At 42.3% G+C, this 18,538-nt stretch overlaps 2 protein-coding genes across 6 annotated transcripts in view; one reads left to right on the top strand and one right to left on the bottom strand.

The window, feature by feature from the left end:
• LOC133482222 (SH2B adapter protein 2) overlaps positions 1–12,200 on the top strand; it is a 39,261-nt gene extending 27,061 nt beyond the window's left edge. For 2 of the 5 annotated variants that reach the window (XM_061782118.1, XM_061782117.1), the window contains 6 exons: positions 172–263; positions 554–657; positions 741–893; positions 2,809–3,011; positions 4,548–4,722; positions 9,018–12,200. In XM_061782118.1, coding sequence (XP_061638102.1) covers positions 172–263; positions 554–657; positions 741–893; positions 2,809–3,011; positions 4,548–4,722; positions 9,018–9,343 — 1,053 coding nt within the window. In that variant the 3' untranslated portion in view covers positions 9,344–12,200. Of the gene's footprint in view, positions 1–171; positions 264–553; positions 658–740; positions 894–2,808; positions 3,012–4,398; positions 4,723–9,017 lie in introns of those variants that run through there. The other 3 variants (XM_061782119.1, XM_061782120.1, XM_061782121.1) reach the window with 3 other exon arrangements.
• Positions 12,201–12,297: 97 nt separating this feature from the next.
• Positions 12,298–17,456, bottom strand: dnajc30b (DnaJ (Hsp40) homolog, subfamily C, member 30b). Its single transcript, XM_061782122.1, has 2 exons — positions 16,257–17,456; positions 12,298–12,779 (listed from the first exon to the last, which is right to left on the bottom strand). Exon 1 carries the CDS (start codon positions 17,351–17,353, stop codon positions 16,295–16,297), a length of 1,059 nt encoding a protein of 352 aa, XP_061638106.1. The 5' UTR covers positions 17,354–17,456; the 3' UTR covers positions 12,298–12,779; positions 16,257–16,294.
• Between the last annotated feature and the right edge of the window lie 1,082 nt (positions 17,457–18,538).

Here is an 18,538-nt window from a genome sequence, read left to right as displayed (position 1 = left end):
AAAATTAAATAGGCTTCATGTTGAAAAATCGAGATAGCGAGAATTGGCTATGTTATCCGACTACGAAATGAGGATTTGTTTTTTCGGAAGACCTGGACAATAACAATGTATTGCTACCGAAAGGATAACTTTTTTTTTTTTTTTTTGCTTATGAATGTGGTGAATCCATAGGTGGAGAATGGGGGCGAATACATCCTGGAAACGATCGACTCGCTGCAGAAAAACTCCTGGGTCGCTGACATCCAGGACTGCATAGACCCCGGGTAAACCTCTCCATAAATATTTGCTGTGGAGGGAAGAAAGCGAGCAAGGGGGTGGAGCGATGTAGAAGGAGCGCGGAAACACACACATCCATTAATCATCCAATTAGCGAAGGTTTTGACAGGCTTCCTCTACACAAACATGGACGAAATCACACACACACACAGCAATGACTGACATTCCTTCTTGTTGGTAGAGACGTCAACAGTGACTTTATTTGTAGGATGTGTGTTTGGACATGTTGCTGTTTGTTTACATACTCTAGTGGTCACCCTAGTGTACTGGTGTGCAGGGACAGCGGCGACGACATCGAGCTGGCGTCGTGTCCTCACGGTCAGGCCTCAGCCAAAAACTGCTCCATGGTGGCCTCCTGCAGCTGCGAGCTGCTCTCTGAGGGTGAGCCCTGCGCCCGCACCATCACGTTCACATCTGCACTTACATGCCAATGTGTCATAATGGATGGAAACAAACTTGTTTAGGTGTGTACCGAGCTCCGGAGAGGTTATGTGCAGCAGCGGCAGAGCATTACAGTGCCCCCTCAGTGCGTTGCAGGGAACCCCCCTTCACCCAGCATCCATCCCACATGCCTTTAGAGCGCTTCCTTCAGTCCCCAGAAGCTCAGCAGGCAGCAGGCAATAACTTCTACTCTTCTTCTAGAATCTGTCTTTCATTCATTCTTTACAGTTTCAATTAGTATTCAAAAATTCTATAACAAAAAGTGGCTGATTATTTGTTTTCTTTTAACACAAAAAACGACATATTTGTGACTCAGATCAATAATACGAATTGGAAAAACAGGCAACAGGACTGAATTCAATTTTAATATTGTAGCTGTTGCGTGGAATCCTCGCATCTCCAAAATCACTACTTTTCAGGAAAAAAACAAAACAAAACGCCATCTTGCTTGAGTTACCAAACATCGCATTGTTAAAGCTGGTATTCTGCCTTATATTGTTATCATATACAGCACTTAAACAGTACTGCGCCGACATCAACACAACATGATTAGAATGGTACGAATATGCCACCAGCCATGCCTGTCAAAGTATGTGCTCGTGCCAAACCCCCACCAAAGCAAAAAGGCTTTAATGCGTCGCCAAAGCAAACACCTGTGGGTACGTCATCTTCACAAACTTTATTTGAAAGATATAAGCGCCATGAGTGATGCAATAAAGGCGAGGATGAGTTGAATGTAATCGGTCGATATTAATCTGCACGCAAATAAACCTTCGTGGCTGACGCGTTTCCTTCTGCAATGAAGCATTACACTATTGATTTTTAATAAAACAGGCCTACTCAAATGTATCTAACCTAACTATTTTCACACGACATTGTCTGAAAAACAGACTTTCAATCTTGAGACGACATAATGCCGCAAGACTGCCGCGTAATGAGGAAGTAGTGGAGTTAAGGCGCTGCGTCACTTGATGCACACAAGGCAAAAATTTGTTGCTGCGCGTAGAATGCCGCGGAGATCATCCCTCGTGATTGGTCTGTATTAGTCACATGCTGTGATGACGTACTCAGCGTGCCCCTTGGAACTGCAGTACATTTTCAAAACTGCGCGCGTGGATTGCGCTCGAGTATAAAGGCACACTACGCGCGGGATAGCCGCAGTGACGTCGGGGCGGTTGCCGCCCACACGAGCATAAAGAAGCCTTTATACAACACTTCTCAGAGCGTGTCGAAGAGAGTTAATAAAGTTATTGTCAAACTATTTCAACACTTTGAATTGGTTAATAATATGGAAAAATAACAGTCGATGTGGGGAAAGACCAATAGTATTGATTTGTGAAAAGTTAAAAAAAAAAAAGGTTGACCATATATGGATATACTGGGGTTCAGCCAGTCAGCGACGACATGCAATTGGTTGGGATTGCGTTACCCAGAAATAAGGTAATGAGCATTAGTAAATACATACTTACCTTGTTAGCAGCCACAATCGGTCCGGTCCATGACCACGATCCAGCAGCCATATTAACATAGACGATTATGCTGAGAGAAGATGAGTCATACTCATTTTTGTCGCAGGCCACATTGGAGTTATGGTTTCCCTCAGAGGTCAGTTATGACTTTGGAGAGTGGAACATGTATAATCGCCTCATCATATTATTACATATACATAACAAATTGATGGATAACTACTTTTGAATCTGAAGTCAATAGTTTGTTCAAACATTGTTGAGTGTGTCTGTCCTGACTAATTGTGGTGGCTAACAAGGCATTGTATCCTTACTAATGTTCCTTACCAAACTTCCTGGTCATGTCAACTCAACCAATTAAATATTAAGATAAAAATGTTTCAATATTGTGTTTTTGATCTGAACCTAAAATGGAATTGTAAAAAAATCTGTATTTTTTTTCATTTTTTTCTGTTAGATTGAAAAACAACTAACAAAATAAAAATGTCTCTGTCTTTTAATATTCTATTGCTAATTAAAAATGGAAAGAACAAATGATACACACAATCCTAGCTTGTTTTTCTCTCCAGAAAGTGCATATCAAAGCAGGACAATGAATACAAAAGTCACTTTGTATGGTGCTCAGGTGGCGGCGAGGGATTGAAGGACTCTGAAGGCGACACAAGCCTTGCCGATTACCCATGGTTCCACGGGACGCTATCACGCGTCCGGGCGGCTCAGCTGGTACTGGCGGGCGGGGCCAGGAGCCACGGGCTCTTTGTGATCCGCCAAAGTGAGACACGGCCCGGCGAGTATGTTCTCACCTTCAATTTTCAGGGCAAAGCCAAGGTAAGGAATGAGAATCTGTGTGTTTTTAAAAAAATATATATTTTCCGTCTTGATAGCTGTGATGGTTTTCACCATGGAAAATTCTGTAGAGCATCTCAAGCGCAAAATAAAGTTTCAAGTGATGGAATTGTAAGTGTTAATGGAAGAGACAAACCTCGCACGTCAACTATTTTGGAGAAGCCATAATTTGTTTGATTTAACACTCCCCGAGTGTGTAGCAATTGGATATACTGTGTGTGTCCATTATGCGTAACATTGAGTTTAAAATTTGGGACAGCACACTCTGAAACTGCTCTAGGAGAGGCCAGATTGTGCTGAAATGACCCAGACACAAGGAAATACAGAGTTGCAAAGAGATTGGTCACTGGTGACATGGCATGACTCCTTCTTGTAACTGGCTCCAAGTCAGTCCTGAGATCATTCAGAAGCTCTGAAATTCCATTGCTGAATAGAAAATATGTCGCAATTATTTTTGTTTCTGGCATTTCAAAGTTGTTTAAAGTAGAAAAGTTCTCCCGCCACCTTTCATTTTGCCTGCACTATGCTGGATTTGCTTTGCCTGCTGGTTTGTACCTTCTTTTCAGATACACTATTTAAAGGCGCTAAAGCAGCCATCGCAATTCGTGTCAGGTTTGATACATCACATTATGTGTGGTAAATTCATTTATTTGCATATACCACCCCTCCCAGAATGTGCAAAAGTTACTGCGTGGCAATTTAGCAGACGCAATCCTGGGAGCACATGGTTAGTAGATCAGCTTCCACAAGTTTGCGCCCGTTTTCGCATGAGCAAACCTTGAGTAAATCAGTCGTAAAGTGAACAGTCTTAACACCCTGTAACTGAGATCCCTGCGCAGTGTTAAAGATGATCTTTGGTTTGGTTTCACACTCTGAACCCCGCTTCTTCAATTAGAAGCTACTTACCTCGTCCCAACCCCCTAGTTCTGCCCTAAGGGCATCGTGGTAACGACAGCTATACTTTCTATAATTTCCACAATAGAGGGAACGTGGGTGAGCCCAAATATGTTCTTCCAAATATTATTCACAAATCTGTCTAAATCTGTGTTAATGAGCACTTCACTTCACACTTTATTCCATCCATCTCAGATGTAGCATAGCAAAATGCTGATGAGAGAGCATAATTATTGCACAGGTGTCCCTTAGGCAGCCCACAATAAAAGGCAACTCTAAAATGTGCAGTTTTATCACACAGAACAATGCCACGCAAATAGGTCTTTTGTATGTCAAAAAAGTCTCAGATGCTTTAGTTCAGATCATGAAAAATGGGAGTAAAAACAAACAAAAAAAGAGTTGTGCTTATATTTTCACTGTTATTTGTTTCCTGTAGCATTATGTAACACATTTCCTGCACATTGCATCCTGTCAGGCAGCCGTATTGAGGAAGCCGCCTGCTAGCCCTCTGTGTCGTGCGCTTCCGGCCACCTCTGACCCACGTCTCGCCCCGTCAGCTTCAAATGTTCACTGAACCGAGCTGTGCCTCTGCCATCTCTGTGTTTGCTCTCACTCCTACCCCAGCACCTACGTTTGTCGGTCAACGACAACGGGCAGTGCCACGTCCACCATTTGTGGTTCCACACCGTGTCAGACATGCTGAGACACTTCCACGCTCACCCCATCCCGCTGGAGTCCGGGGGCTCGGCAGACATCACGCTACGCTCCTACGTTCAAGTGCAGAGGAGCGCCACCGCAGGTACATGCCAACATTAAACTACACGTAATACCACATTATCATGCAACACTACACTACACTTTTCTTTAGCTGTGATTGTAGTGTATTACATAAACACTGAATACATGAACCAAATATGATTTGATTTAAGTTCAATGAATTGAATTGTATTTAATGTTATTTAGTTTAGTGCAATTTTATTTAATTTACAACCCCAATTTCAATGAAATTGGGACGTTGTGTTAAACAGAAAATAAAAACAGAATACACTGATTTGCAAATCATGTTCAACCTATATTTAATTGAATACACTACAAAGACAAGATATTTAATGTTCAAACTGATCAACTTTGTTTTTAGCAAATAATCATTAACTTAGAATTGTATGGCTGTAACACGTTCCCAAAAAGCTGGAACAGGGTCATGTGTACCACTGTGTTACATCACCTTTCTTTTAACAACATTCAATAAATGTTTGGGAACAGAGGACACTAATTGTTGAAGCTTTGCAGGTGGAATTCTTTCCCATTCTTGCTTGATGTACAGCTTCAGCTGTTCAACAGTCCGGGGTCTCTGTTATCGTATTTTACGCTTCATAATGCGCCACACATTTTCAATGGGAGACCGGTCTGGACTGCAGGCAGGCCAGTCTGGTACCCGCACTCTTTTACCACAAAGCCACGCAGTTGTAACACGTGCAGAATGTGGTTTGGCATTGTCTTGCTAAAATAAGCAGGGGCGTCCATGAAAAAGACGTTGCTTGGATGGCAGCATATGTTTCTCCAAAACCTGTATGTACCTTTCAGCATTAATGGTGCCTTCACAGATGTGTAAGTTACCCATGCCATTGGCACTAACACAGCCCCATACCATCACAGATGCTGGCCTTTGAACTTTGCGTCCATAACAATCCGGATGGTTCTTTTCCTCTTTGGCCCGGAGGACACAACGTCCACAATTTCCAAAAACAATTTGAAATGCAGACTCGTCGGACCAGAGAACACGTTTCCACTTTGCATCAGTCCATCTAAGATGAGCTCGGGCCCAGAGAAGCCAGCGGCGTTTCTGGGTGTTGTTGATAAATGGCTTTTGCTTGGCATAGTAGAGTTTCAAGTTGCACTTACGGATGTAGCGCCGAACTGTATTTACTGACATTGGTTTTCTGAAGTGTTCCTGAGCCCATGTGGTGATATCCTTTACACATTGATGTCGGTTTTTGATGCAGTGCTGCCGGAGGGATCGAAGGTCACGGGCATTCAATGTTGGTTTTCAGCCTTGCCGCTTACATGCAGTGATTTTGCCAGATTCCCTGAACCGTTTGATGATATTATGGACCGTAGATGATGAAATCCCTAAATTCCTTGCAATTGTACGTTGAGGAACATCGTCCTTAAAACTGTTCGACTATTTTCTCACGCACTTGTTCACAAAGAGGTGAGCCTTGATCCATCTTTGCTTGTGAATGATATACCCAATCATGGCACCCACCTGTTCCCAATGAGCCTGTTCACCTGTGGGATGTTCCAAACAGGTGTTTGATGAGCATTCCTCAACTTTCTCAGTCTTTTTTGCCACCTGTCCCAGCATTTTTGGAACGTGTTGCAGCCATAAAATTATAAAAGTTAATGATTATTTGCTAAAAACAGTAAAGTTTATCAGTTTGAACATTACATATCTTGTCTTTGTAGTGTATTCAATTAAATATAGGTTGAACGTGATTTGCAAATCATTGTATTCTGTTTTTATTTATGTTTAACACAATGTCCCAACTTGATTGGAATTGGGATTGTAATTGTTCTGTACTTAATAGTAATTTATTATTCAGTTGTTTTTACTTAGATGCTACCTTAAATAAAAACACCCAAGTGTTTACGAAACACAAATTACCATAAAGTATCAAGAAACTTGATCCAGGAAAACAACAATTTCAAATGTATTTCTATTTGAAGTATTTAATTATTGATTGTGTTTTTGCAATATTTAAAATTTTGTATTTATGTATTATTATGTTAATTGTTTCCATGCCACAATGGGCACTGCTGAAACAGCTCAGTTGGGAGCGTATTAATTAATGGATTAATGTGTAAATCTATTTGTGTATCAATTTGGCCCTCAAAGGCATCAGAGAATAATAAAAGTTTGCAAAGAACCTTCTAGCAAGTTGGTTGTGTTCTTGCATGGTTAGATGTATTCTCCTTATAGAAGTAAGCAGACCTGAAACTCAATGAACCTGCACCGCATGGACCCTCCACACTGGCATGCCATGAATACCCTCCTGTACAGGAGGGTGAGGGCGTGATTATACCGCAGCAGCTTTGCATACTGGCCTAGACTCGTGGACCCAGCCCTGCTTTGGTGGTCATACAGGGGCCTTCTGTGTCGCGCATAGAGCGAGGGTTTGATTCTGGTGTAAAAGGCGTTATTGATACACTGGTCAGGCATGTCTTTGGCACCGGTATTGCTGGAGTCACTGAGAAAGGATAATAAAGGAAGGCCCACACTGCCAGTGTTTACACTTTGCCTGTGAAAGAGAAGCCTTGTCGTGCTGAAGTTGCTCCACCAAGATACAGTAAACCCCCGCTATTTGTGGGGAATAGGGACCAAGCCCTGCCGCGAGTAGCGATAAACAGACATCAGTGGTAGGTGGTCCGGCCCAGCGAGGCATTCTCCGCGCTGCTCTACATTTACAAGCAAAATTCGAATGTTTGTTCCATGAAAATGTGGTCATCTATTCCCAGCAGTCTTTTCTCTTCATTTTGTAGCGTTTCTCTTGGCTGCATTGCTTCGAGTATGTGTAGGTAGATGTTAGGATTTTTTGTCCAATAAGATTTATTTATCTGTGTGTTGCCATGTCAATGTAATCTGCCCAGGGCCGTCAAAATCAGTAGTGCTGACCGATGTAACTGTAAACTATTGTATATTAGCAATGGCACTGTTTCAAATTTGTCCTCACACACCCTCAGTGTCATCAGTTAGTATATACATACGCACATGGACAAAATTGCTGTTATCCCTCTGTTAATAAAAGAAAAACCCACAGTGGTCACAGAAATAACTTCATCCATCCATCCATCCATTTTCTGAGCCGCTTCTCCTCACTAGGGTCGCGGGCGTGCTGGAGCCTATCCCAGCTGTCATCGGGCAGGAGGCGGAGTACACCCTGAACTGGTTGCCAGCCAATCGCAGGGCACATACAAACAAACAACCATTCGCACTCACATTCACGCTTACGGGCAATTTAGAGTTGTCAATTAACCTACCATGCATGTTTTTGGGATGTGGGAGGAAACCGGAGTGCCCGGAGAAAACCCACGCAGGCACGGGGAGAACATGCAAACTCCACACAGGCGGGGCCGGGGATTGAACCCCGGTCTTCAGAACTGTGAGGCTGACGCTCTAACCAGTCGTTCACCGTGCCGCCAGAAATAACTTGAATCTGGCAAAAGTAATAATAAATAAAGAAAATAATGAAAATTAGAAATAACTTGAATATGACAAAAGTAATAATAAATAAAAAAAGTCATGAAAATTTGAAATATTTTGAATCTGACAAAAATAATAATAAATAAAAGAATTAATGAAAAATAACCACTGAAAATCAGACATTGCTTTTGAATTGTGGTTCAAAAGAATTATTGAAAAAAAAAAAAAACTCATGAAACTGGCCTCGACAAAAATGATGGTACCCTTAGAAAATAATTGGACCATAGGCACACGTTCAAAAAAGTTGTCCTCTAATGAGCATCACAGGTGTCTTGAAACGGCCTATTTAAAGGATGACAAGCAATCACGGTGCTGTTCGGTGGCATGGTGTGTACCACACTAAACATGGACCAGAGGAAGCGAAGGAGACAGTTGAGATTAGAAAGAAAATTACAATGCAATGCAATACAGTACAATATTATGACTGGGTCATCCATTTCTTCTAGAAAACAAAATAAATGTCATAAACATTTGTCTATGGCCACAACTGACAACTTTAACACACAGACTGGCTAACAGTTAGCCAGTTCAGAGCCAGCTGCTAACCTGAACTCAGAACAGCCAACTTTACAGTCTCAGTCAACTCACTCACTTACCTCACTCACCAGACCAAGCCCCACTCACCTTTAAAAGCCACACACACTCAAAAGTCACAGATATTATAGTGTGGAACGTGAGTATAGCGACCCCAACTGGACAACAATAATACCTGTGGTTTAATAATGCAAAATCAATGATTATCTAATGAATCGATGGGATAATCGGTAAGAAAATTGATTGTAACAATGTTCGATAGCTGCAGCCCTAATTTCTACTCTCTCAATGATCCACAGACGTGAGCGTGCCTCCGCTCGTCACCCCGCCCAGGGGAGATGCAAGCTGCCGCCCAGACTCCGCCCAGCCGGCTCTTCACCCTCCCGGGATCTCGCCCTCCTCCGGGCCGCCCGCCGACGCCCCCCTCTCCTCGAGTACCTCCTCCTCACCCACCGCCCTGCCCTCCCTCTCCCGCAGCGACCCGGGCACCGGCGGGGGCTTACAGAGCCGCAGCAACAGCTCGGAGCGCCTGCTGGAGGCCTCGAGCGGCACGTCCGAGGACTACCACGACGCTGACGGGACCCGACGGGCCCGAGCCGTGGAGAACCAGTACTCTTTCTACTGAGCGAACCCGAGGCCTGGCTTTGCTCACAGGTGGGATGATAGGCAGGCGGCGACGACGACGAAAATGCTCCAAACCCGCCGCTTTGTTTGTTTGTGTTTCAACTGCAATTTCCTGTTTTTCTTGATTTGAGAGGGGCGGTGACTCCACCGAGCTGTGCAGCTGTGTTTCGCACCGTCTAAGTGTTAAGAGGCGTGACAAAGGGCTACATGTAGAGGACACTCACAGAGGGGCCTGGATGAAGGAAGTAAGAGCAGCGAGGATGTGTGTAGGCAGAAAGAGTAACAGGAAGTCACCCCCCTAGACTCATATGGCTTTGATTCAGCTCATCTGACCACTTCCTCCTTGACACCCGACTTTGAAATGAGCCCAAAGTGAGGCTCCAGTTCATGTTTGGAAAGCTGCTTTGAGTCCATCCCGGGAATCTTCCAGGTTTCCCCCGAGGAGTCTAAGCTCGGAGTCTGCTGCGCACATACAGTCTGAGTCTGATCAACAAAAAAAGAACGGGTGCCATGAAAGGCTTATGCTGCATTTGAGAAAACAGGGAAGTTGGATGTTTTTGAGCTGGGTTTTTTTCTATGTATTGTCTAAAGCGAGCTACACACATACTGTATCAATTTTTAACATCTTGAGCAATTTAAAAAATGTCAGCGACCCCACACATGGTGGGCAAAAAAATGGGAAGCACGGTGTACGAGTGGTTAGCTCATCTGCCCCACAGCTCTGAGGTTCGGCATCCCATAATGTTTCTGGGATTTTTTTTTTTTTTAATGTTGCATAGTACTTACTGTATTGAGCAAAAGTCTCTATTTTCATCACAGGTAAGAGTACTGTTACTTAAGAATAATATGACTCAAGTAAAAGTAAAAAAAGTAATCCCCCAAATAATTAAGTAGTCAGTGAAAAAAACTAAGTACTGCACAACTCGTGAGTGAGTAACTTCTGATTATTTTTCAAATCAAAGCATGAAAGTCAAATAGACAAACATTTAAAATAGAAATGTGTAAATTCTGGTATTGCCAAAAGTATCACTTTAACTAAAACAATAATAATAAGTGCTTGTTTACACAACTATAAAAAGCACCTGGTGTCTATTTGGGGTGACGCATTTATGAGGCGGGAGGGCTTCATTTGTACAATGCATTTTTATTAATTAATATATATTATATGTTATAATGAGATATATATTTTTGTATTTAGATAGAAGAGATAATAAGATGTAATATATATTCCAAAAATATTTGTATCATTAAAAAAAAAAAAGTTTTTTTTAAATCTCTCTCTCTCTCTCTATATATATATATATAGAATTCAACTGGATGAAAAAATACAGTAGTTGGTATTTGCTCTTCATGCATGTGACCATGATTCTTGGTGAAATCAGGTTACGTCGACTACAAACTCGATTTCAGGTGGCGTTCTGTCACCCTTTTCCTTGTCGGAGGTGCGAAATGTCCAGCTTCCCCATTTTCGGGAATGCAGCAAGCAAAATGATGAAACGAAATGCTCCCAAACTTGCATGCATTTCTCCACATCATCAATGCAGAAGTGGTATCATATGAGTCAGGGTGGCTTCTATTTTGCTGTCACACTAGCTTATATCTGTGTGTGTGTGTGTGTGTGTGTGTGTGTATTGGAGTATTTTTGGATGATCGCTGTTCTACAGTAGTGTTTCTAAAACAAGGTTGTTGTTTTTTTTTGTGGTGCAAGCTCATCATATGGGTAAATTGTAGATTATATATGCTATATGTTTTAATATACTGAACAAAAATAGAAACGCAACACTCGTTTTTCATGAACTGAACTTAAAGAGCTAAGCCTTTTTCTAAGTACACAAAGCACTTTCTCTCAAATATGGTTCACAAATCTGTCAAACTCTGGCTCATGGAGCACTTCTCCTTTGCCAAGATAATCCATCCACCTCACAGGTGTGGCATAGCAAGATGCTGGCTAGACATGATTATTGCACGGTTGTCCCTTAGGCTACCCACAATTAAAGGCCACTCTAAAATGTATAGTCCTGGTATTGATACGCCACACCTGTGAGGTGGATGGGTTTTCTTGGCAAAGGAGAGGTGCTCACTAACACATATTTATACAGATTTGTGAATAATATTTGAGAGAAATAGGCCTTAGTCTTATATATTTGAGTTCAACTCATGAAAAATGAAAGCAAAAACAAATGTTTTGTGTTTCTATCTTTTTATTTTATTTTTCTGCATACATTATGTTCAAAGTCATGCCTTCAACATGTCACTGGACCGAAAAATGGAGGGAAAGAGGAGGAGGGAGGGAGCACAGCAGACTTGTGGGAAAGGATGGCCACACTTGACTGGACATAAATGGCCGCACTGCTTTGCCTTCGGTGGATATTAAAAGCATCAACAAATATTGAACAAGCATTATTGCCAACAAGATATCAGAGAAGCATTTAAGCCAAATTTAACACCATACACGCTAAAGTAGACACATTTTTGCAATATGGTCAACTCTTTTGTTCAGCTGAGTGGAACATATCGATGAGCGATCGATGTGTCAAGCGTGGCCATCTCGCAGAGTTTTCCAGCACAGCCTAGGAGGTTAATGTGCCAATTTGAATCCTATTTTTGAAACAAATTTTTTATTCCTAAACTGCTGTAAATGAATTTTTCCTCCCCTATTGAGTCTTATCTTTGTGCAAGGGCCCCATCACACATATCACAGACTGCTCATGCCCTTAACACAGCAATTTATTTAGCAAAACAAAAAGCTGATTTTTTTCTGTTTTCTTGCTTTGTTTTGAAGAGTATGTTTAGTCTTTGTGCCCTTTTATTTTCGTAACACTTGGTTTAAAAAAATAAAAATAATAATTCAAACAGTTGATTTGTTTCTGTTGTCTGACTGAGTTTTGGAGAGTATGTGCAATTTTGTACAAAGTGATGTACTTGACGTACTACTTTATATTTCTGTGAATAAAATGTGAACAAACTAATTTTTAGTTTTGTGGCCTTCCATCATATATATCATATCTATAGCTATATATATGTCAGTGTATACCAGTTATTCTCAAAGTATGGTAGGAGTACCACTAGTGGGACACACACTCCTTCTAGTGGTACATGAAAGAATGATTTCATATAATGTTCAAACTGCATATATTGTAAAACCACTCTCATGTTTGACCAACACTACTAGTACATTACCTGGTTTTAATGTTGGTCATGATATTAGTACTTGGAGTGCTAAATATGTTATGATGAGGTGGTACTTGGTGTAAAGCGTTTGAGAACCACTGGTGTATACCATTATATACATAGTGTGTATGGTGTATACATGTATATAAATGAAATCCCAAACAGTCCCCGTTAATTTTTTTTAATAGTCCACCTTTAATAGCATCAGCGTCGTTCAGCTCAAATGACGTCAGATGGACGTCACTGTGATGTCTTCATCAGGCGATCTACAGGCCAAACGTCACACGACAAAAACAAAGTTAATCCACAGTGGAGTACTTTGGTTGGATTCAATTTAATACAGTAACACAATGTATAGTAAATCCCTGAATGAGCCTAGTGACTCGTGTGCCACTGTCATAATTACATATCTTTACATTTTCAAGACATCAGAATCAGAATCAGAATCATCTTTATTTGCCAAGTATGTCCAAAACACACAAGGAATTTGTCTCCGGTAGTTGGAGCCGCTCTAGTACAACAGACAGTCAATTTACAGAACACTTTGGAGACATAAAGACATTAACAAAAAACAACAACAAACAACAATTGTGCAAAAAGATGCAGAGTCCTCAGTTCGAATGGCTAATATCGCAATAGTCCGGTGCAATGACCATTGTGCAAAGGGCACTGAGACTTCAAGGAGTGTATGCGGTTTAAAGTGACGAGTAGTGCGATAATCTGGGACAATGGTTGTGCAAATGTTACAGATACTCCTCAATCAGTGTGCAAATGGAGCAGATACTACTCTGGCATGAGTGGCCACTATATGCAAATAGTGCAGCACGGCGAGACAACTACAGTGAGTGCACGAGTAATACATAATACAGAAATGTGACAACGAACTCAAGTCAAAAAATTGCCAGCTTGTTGTAATGGAATTGTAAGTTAGCTGTTCAAGAAGTTGATTGCAAGAGGGAAGAAGCTGTTGGAATGTCTACTAGTTCTAGTTTGCATTGATCGGTAGCGCCTACCTGAGGGAAGGAGCTGGAAGAGCTGGTGACCAGGGTGGGGAGGGTCCGAGAGGATTTTGCACGCCCTTGTCTTAGTTCTGGCAGCGTGCAAGTCCTCAAGGGTGGGTAGGGGGGTACCGACAATCCTTTCAGCAGTTTTGATTGTCCGTTGCAGTCGGAGTTTGTCCTTTTTTGTAGCAGCACCAAACCAGACTGTGATGGAAGAACACAGGACTGATTCGATGACCGCTGTGTAGAACTGTCTCAGCAGCTCCGGTGGCAGGCCATGCTTTCTCAGAAGCCGCAGGAAGTACATCCTCTGCTGGGCCTTTTTGAGGACGGAGTTGATGTTGGTCGCCCACTTCAGGTCCTGGGAGATTGTAATTCCCAGGAACTTGAAGGTCTCGACGGTTGACACAAGGCAGCTGGACAGCGTGAGGGGCAGCTGTGGCGAAGGATGCCTCCTGAAGTCCACGATCATCTCTACAGTCTTGAGCGTGTTCAGCTCCAGGTTGTGTCGGCCGCACCACAGCTCCAGCCGCTCCGCTTCCTGTCGATATGCAGACTCGTCACCGTCCTTGATGAGGCCGATGACAGTGGTGTCATCTGCAAACTTCAGGAGTTTGACAGTCGGGTTCGCTGAGGTGCAGTCGTTCGTGTAGAGAGAGAAGAGCAGCGGAGAGAGGACACAACCTTGGGGCGCCCCAGTGCTGATGCTGCGTGTGGATGAGGTGGCCTCCCCCAGCCTGACCTGCTGTGTCCTGCCCGTCAGAAAGCTGTAAATCCACTGGCAGATGGCAGGTGAGACGCTGAGCTGGAGAAGCTTGGATGAAAGGAGTTCAGGGATGATGGTGTTGAACGCTGAGCTGAAGTCCACGAACAGGATCCTCGTGTAGGTCCCTGCACTGTCGAGGTGTTCTAGGATGAAGTGCAGTCCCATGTTGACTGCATCATCCGCAGATCTGTTCGCTTGGTAGGCAAACTGCAGGGGGTCCAGCAGGGGACCTGTGACACTCTGAGCTGGTCCAGCACACGACGTTCAAAGGACTTCATGACCACAGATGTCAGGACGACAGGCCTGTAGTCATTCAGACCCGAGATTGCAGGTTTCTTGGGGACTGGGATGATGGTGGAGCGTTTGAAGCAGGATGGAACTTCGCACATTTCCAGTGATCTGTTGAAGATCTGAGTGAAGACTGGCGCGAGCTGGTCCGCGCAGACTTTGAGGCAGGATGGGGACACAAGGTCCGGGCATGCCGCTTTGTTAATCTTTTGTTGTTTGAAGATGCGTCTCACATCCTGTTCATGGATGGTTAACGCAGAGGTCAGAGGTGTGATTGTGGTCGCGGGTGCGGCCGGATTGGTGTGTGGTGTGAAACTGTCCTTTTCAAATCTGCAGTAGAAGGTATTCAAGTCGTTGGCTAGTGTGCTATTGTTCTCAGCTTGGGGGGATCGTCGCTTGTAATTAGTCAGCGACTGGAATGCATGCCAGACTGATTTTGGCTGTGTTGCATGAATATAGGTGCGAAAATAAAATTGTCATCTCTGTTCCTGAAATTCGGATCACATGTCAAAGCATGGTTCCGAGCAACACACTGATTCCACGTTAATCTTCCATATTAAGATTTCAATTTGCATTACATCCACCGGATGGCGCTACTTTCCCCCGTCCAAAGCATGCAATTAGTTTCTACTCAAAAGCTGCGTTGATCTCAAATCCAAAGCGATGCAACGCCGCTATCTACAGGGATCTGTCAGTCTTTACAGTGGTTGACAAACCTCAATTGTCTGACAAGCTGGGCAAAACTCTCTTATATGTATATATTTCGGGTTAATAGTGTTACATGAATATACTGTAAACGTCCACGGCAGTGAATGAGTTAAAGAACAGATACACTCAAAATGATTTTCATATAGAAATTAGGTAATCCTACCTAATTTCTATATTGAAAACATTTTAATGGCCTTCTGAAGAGTATTTTCTTGTTTGATGACATAAACGAGTTTCACTTGTTGAACGGAAATTAACCCTTCCACAATAGTTCTGTTTATGTATTGATGAGAACCTTAAAACGTGTTAGAAGTGTCTTATTGTTTTCCTTTTCCACAAATTCAAAGTTCACATTTCTATACAAGTGTTTCCCACCCTTTCCTGAACCAAGGCATCTATTTTAAACTAACAAAAATCTCACAGTATACCACCAAAGAAAAAATGTCACAAAATAACGATCATCATCCCATCTTAATTTACTCACAATTCGATTTATTACTGAATAAGTGACAGTGTGAAATCTAGGCCTGTTTAATTGAAGAAAAGGCTGATTTACTCACAAGAGGCCGCAACTTATTCTGTTTTATAAATAGCAACAGCTAGATACACAGGTTTGGACCCTCCGCCACCTAATAGAGAAGCATTAAAATTGTTCTGTCTGTCCATATATGTTGCAGGCATAGATATATGAACAAACGTTTGTAGTTAATTTTAGGGTAAACTAAGTGAAATTGGATAACCTCCCTTCGCACCTCTGATGACCTCTTCCAGCACCCTGGTTGGGAATCACCGCAATACAAAGGGATGATGAACAAAAGACAGTTAGACAGCAATTTATTGCCATTGCAGTGTCACACACAGTTGGGCAAACTTTTATTTGTAGGATTTTGCCAGGTGTATTCCCAAAAGATTGACTTAAACGAACACCCAAATGACTCCAACCCTTGATTGAAAAAAAGACTAAAACTGAGACAACGCACCGCCCCACAAGGGTGGTGGTCCCGATGCCGCTCGTCTTTCAGGGCTTGCTGACGCTCATGAAAACGATGCCCGCGACCAGCAGCAGCAAGCCCACCGTGCCCTCGATTATCTTGCTCTGCCTCCACCTGCGCAGCTTCTCCTTGCGCGCCTCGACTTCACGCTGCCGCCTGGCTCGCATTTCTCGCTCCCTCTGCAGCTGCTCGCCGTAATGCGCCTGGTAGAATGCGTCAAAGTCGTACATGGGCCTCCCTCCCGTTTGGGAGAAGCGCCTGGAGGTAGTTTGCTGCTGCTGTTGTGTGGATCCCGTAGACCTGCTCGGGGTCTCCTTGGAGGGGGGTCTTCCCACGCCGCGGACGTCCGTCATGCTCAGAATGCCTCGGTCGTACTTTCTCCTCAGACTTTTGTTGCCCAGCACCGTGTAGGCCTCGCTGATCTCAGAGAAGCGCAGTGCAGACTCTGCGCTCCCGGGGTTTTTGTCCGGGTGGAAGAGGAAAGACTGCTTGTAGTAGGCCGTCTTGATTTGGGACTGCGTGGCATTAGGGGACACTTTGAGGATGTCATAATAGGCCATCCTGTTTCTGTACAAGGGGTCATCTTTTGGGTCTCTTGTCCTGCTGTAGCTTCTGGATTTAAAAGAGTCACAATGTCGTCTCTCTAACCTATTTAGTCGGATGAGGATGCAGAAAGCTCGCAGCTGCTGAGTTGACGTGAAGAGCGGGTTAAGGTGACCGGAAACAGATCCTCTGCTCCCGGAAGACCTTCGCGGTCCAACCAAAGAACTGTTTAATACATTCAAAATCTCTCGAGCATGACCAAACCCAGTAAAACGAGTTGAGTTCTGGTACAAACAAGTTTCATTCACAAGATGACTTCTTGCCATTCGCCCGACTTCTACTTTGGGTTCTGCCGCTTTGGTTTTTAGCCAAACCATCCCTTCATTCCCAGGTAAAGCATCATTATTTCGACTTGCCATAAAAATGCACTTTTCACGCCGAGTTTCGGAAGCATCCCCGCAGCAAACCGGTAAACTCTGGCCGGATCTGACGGTGGACAACCGGCAAACTCCGCCGCCCAGCTTGTGAGCGACCTCCGCCATTTTTCCACCTCATCACCGAGCAGGGAAAACAAACTAGTTCCGTCTACGTCAAGACGCAATGGACCAATAGGAATCAACGTTAACAGTCGACGTGTCGCTGTCCAATCACAAAGCAGAACCAGAACCAACCTCCGTTTGACCTTTATAACGTGAAACCGTAAATAAATGTTAAAAAAAAGTATCAAAGACAATCCTTGTCAAATCTCTTTATTATATAATTTCCATATTTTATATATATATGTATATATATATATATATACATATATATATATATCCATCCATCCATTTTCTGAGCCGCTTCTCCTCACTTGGGTCGCGGGCGTGCTGGAGCCTATCCCAGCTGTCATCGGGCAGGAGGCGGGGTACACCCTGAACTGGTTGCCAGCCAATCGCAGGGCACATAGAAACAAACAACCATTCGCTCTCACAGTCATGCCTACGGGCAATTTAGAGTCTCCAATTAATGCATGTTTTTGGGATGTGGGAGGAAACCGGAGTGCCCGGAGAAAACCCACGCAGGCACGGGGAGAACATGCAAACTCCACACAGGTGGGTCCGGGGATTGAACCCGGGTCCTCAGAACTGTGAGGCTGACGCTCTAACCAGTCGTCCACCGTGCCGCTCATACACATACACATATATATAAATATATATATATATATATATATATATATATATATATATATATATGTATATATATATATATATATATATATATGTATATATATATATATATATATATATATATATATATATATATATATATATATATATATATGTATATATATATATGTATATATATATATATATATATATATGTATATATATATATATATATATATGTATGTATATATATATATGTATGTATATATATATATGTATATATATATATATGTATATATATATATGTATATATATATGTATATATATGTATGTATATATGTATGTATATATGTATATATATATGTATATATATATATATATGTGTATATATATATGTGTATATATATGTATATACATGTATATGTATATATATATATGTATGTATATATATATATGTATATATATATATATATATATATATATATATATATACATATATATATGTATATATATGTATATATATATGTGTATATGTATATATATATATATATATACATATATATATGTATTTAACATTGTTAC

This window comes from Phyllopteryx taeniolatus, chromosome 8 (genome assembly GCF_024500385.1).
Source record: "Phyllopteryx taeniolatus isolate TA_2022b chromosome 8, UOR_Ptae_1.2, whole genome shotgun sequence".
NCBI classification, from domain to species: domain Eukaryota; kingdom Metazoa; phylum Chordata; class Actinopteri; order Syngnathiformes; family Syngnathidae; genus Phyllopteryx; species Phyllopteryx taeniolatus.
This window is presented reverse-complemented; position numbering and strand designations above follow the sequence as displayed.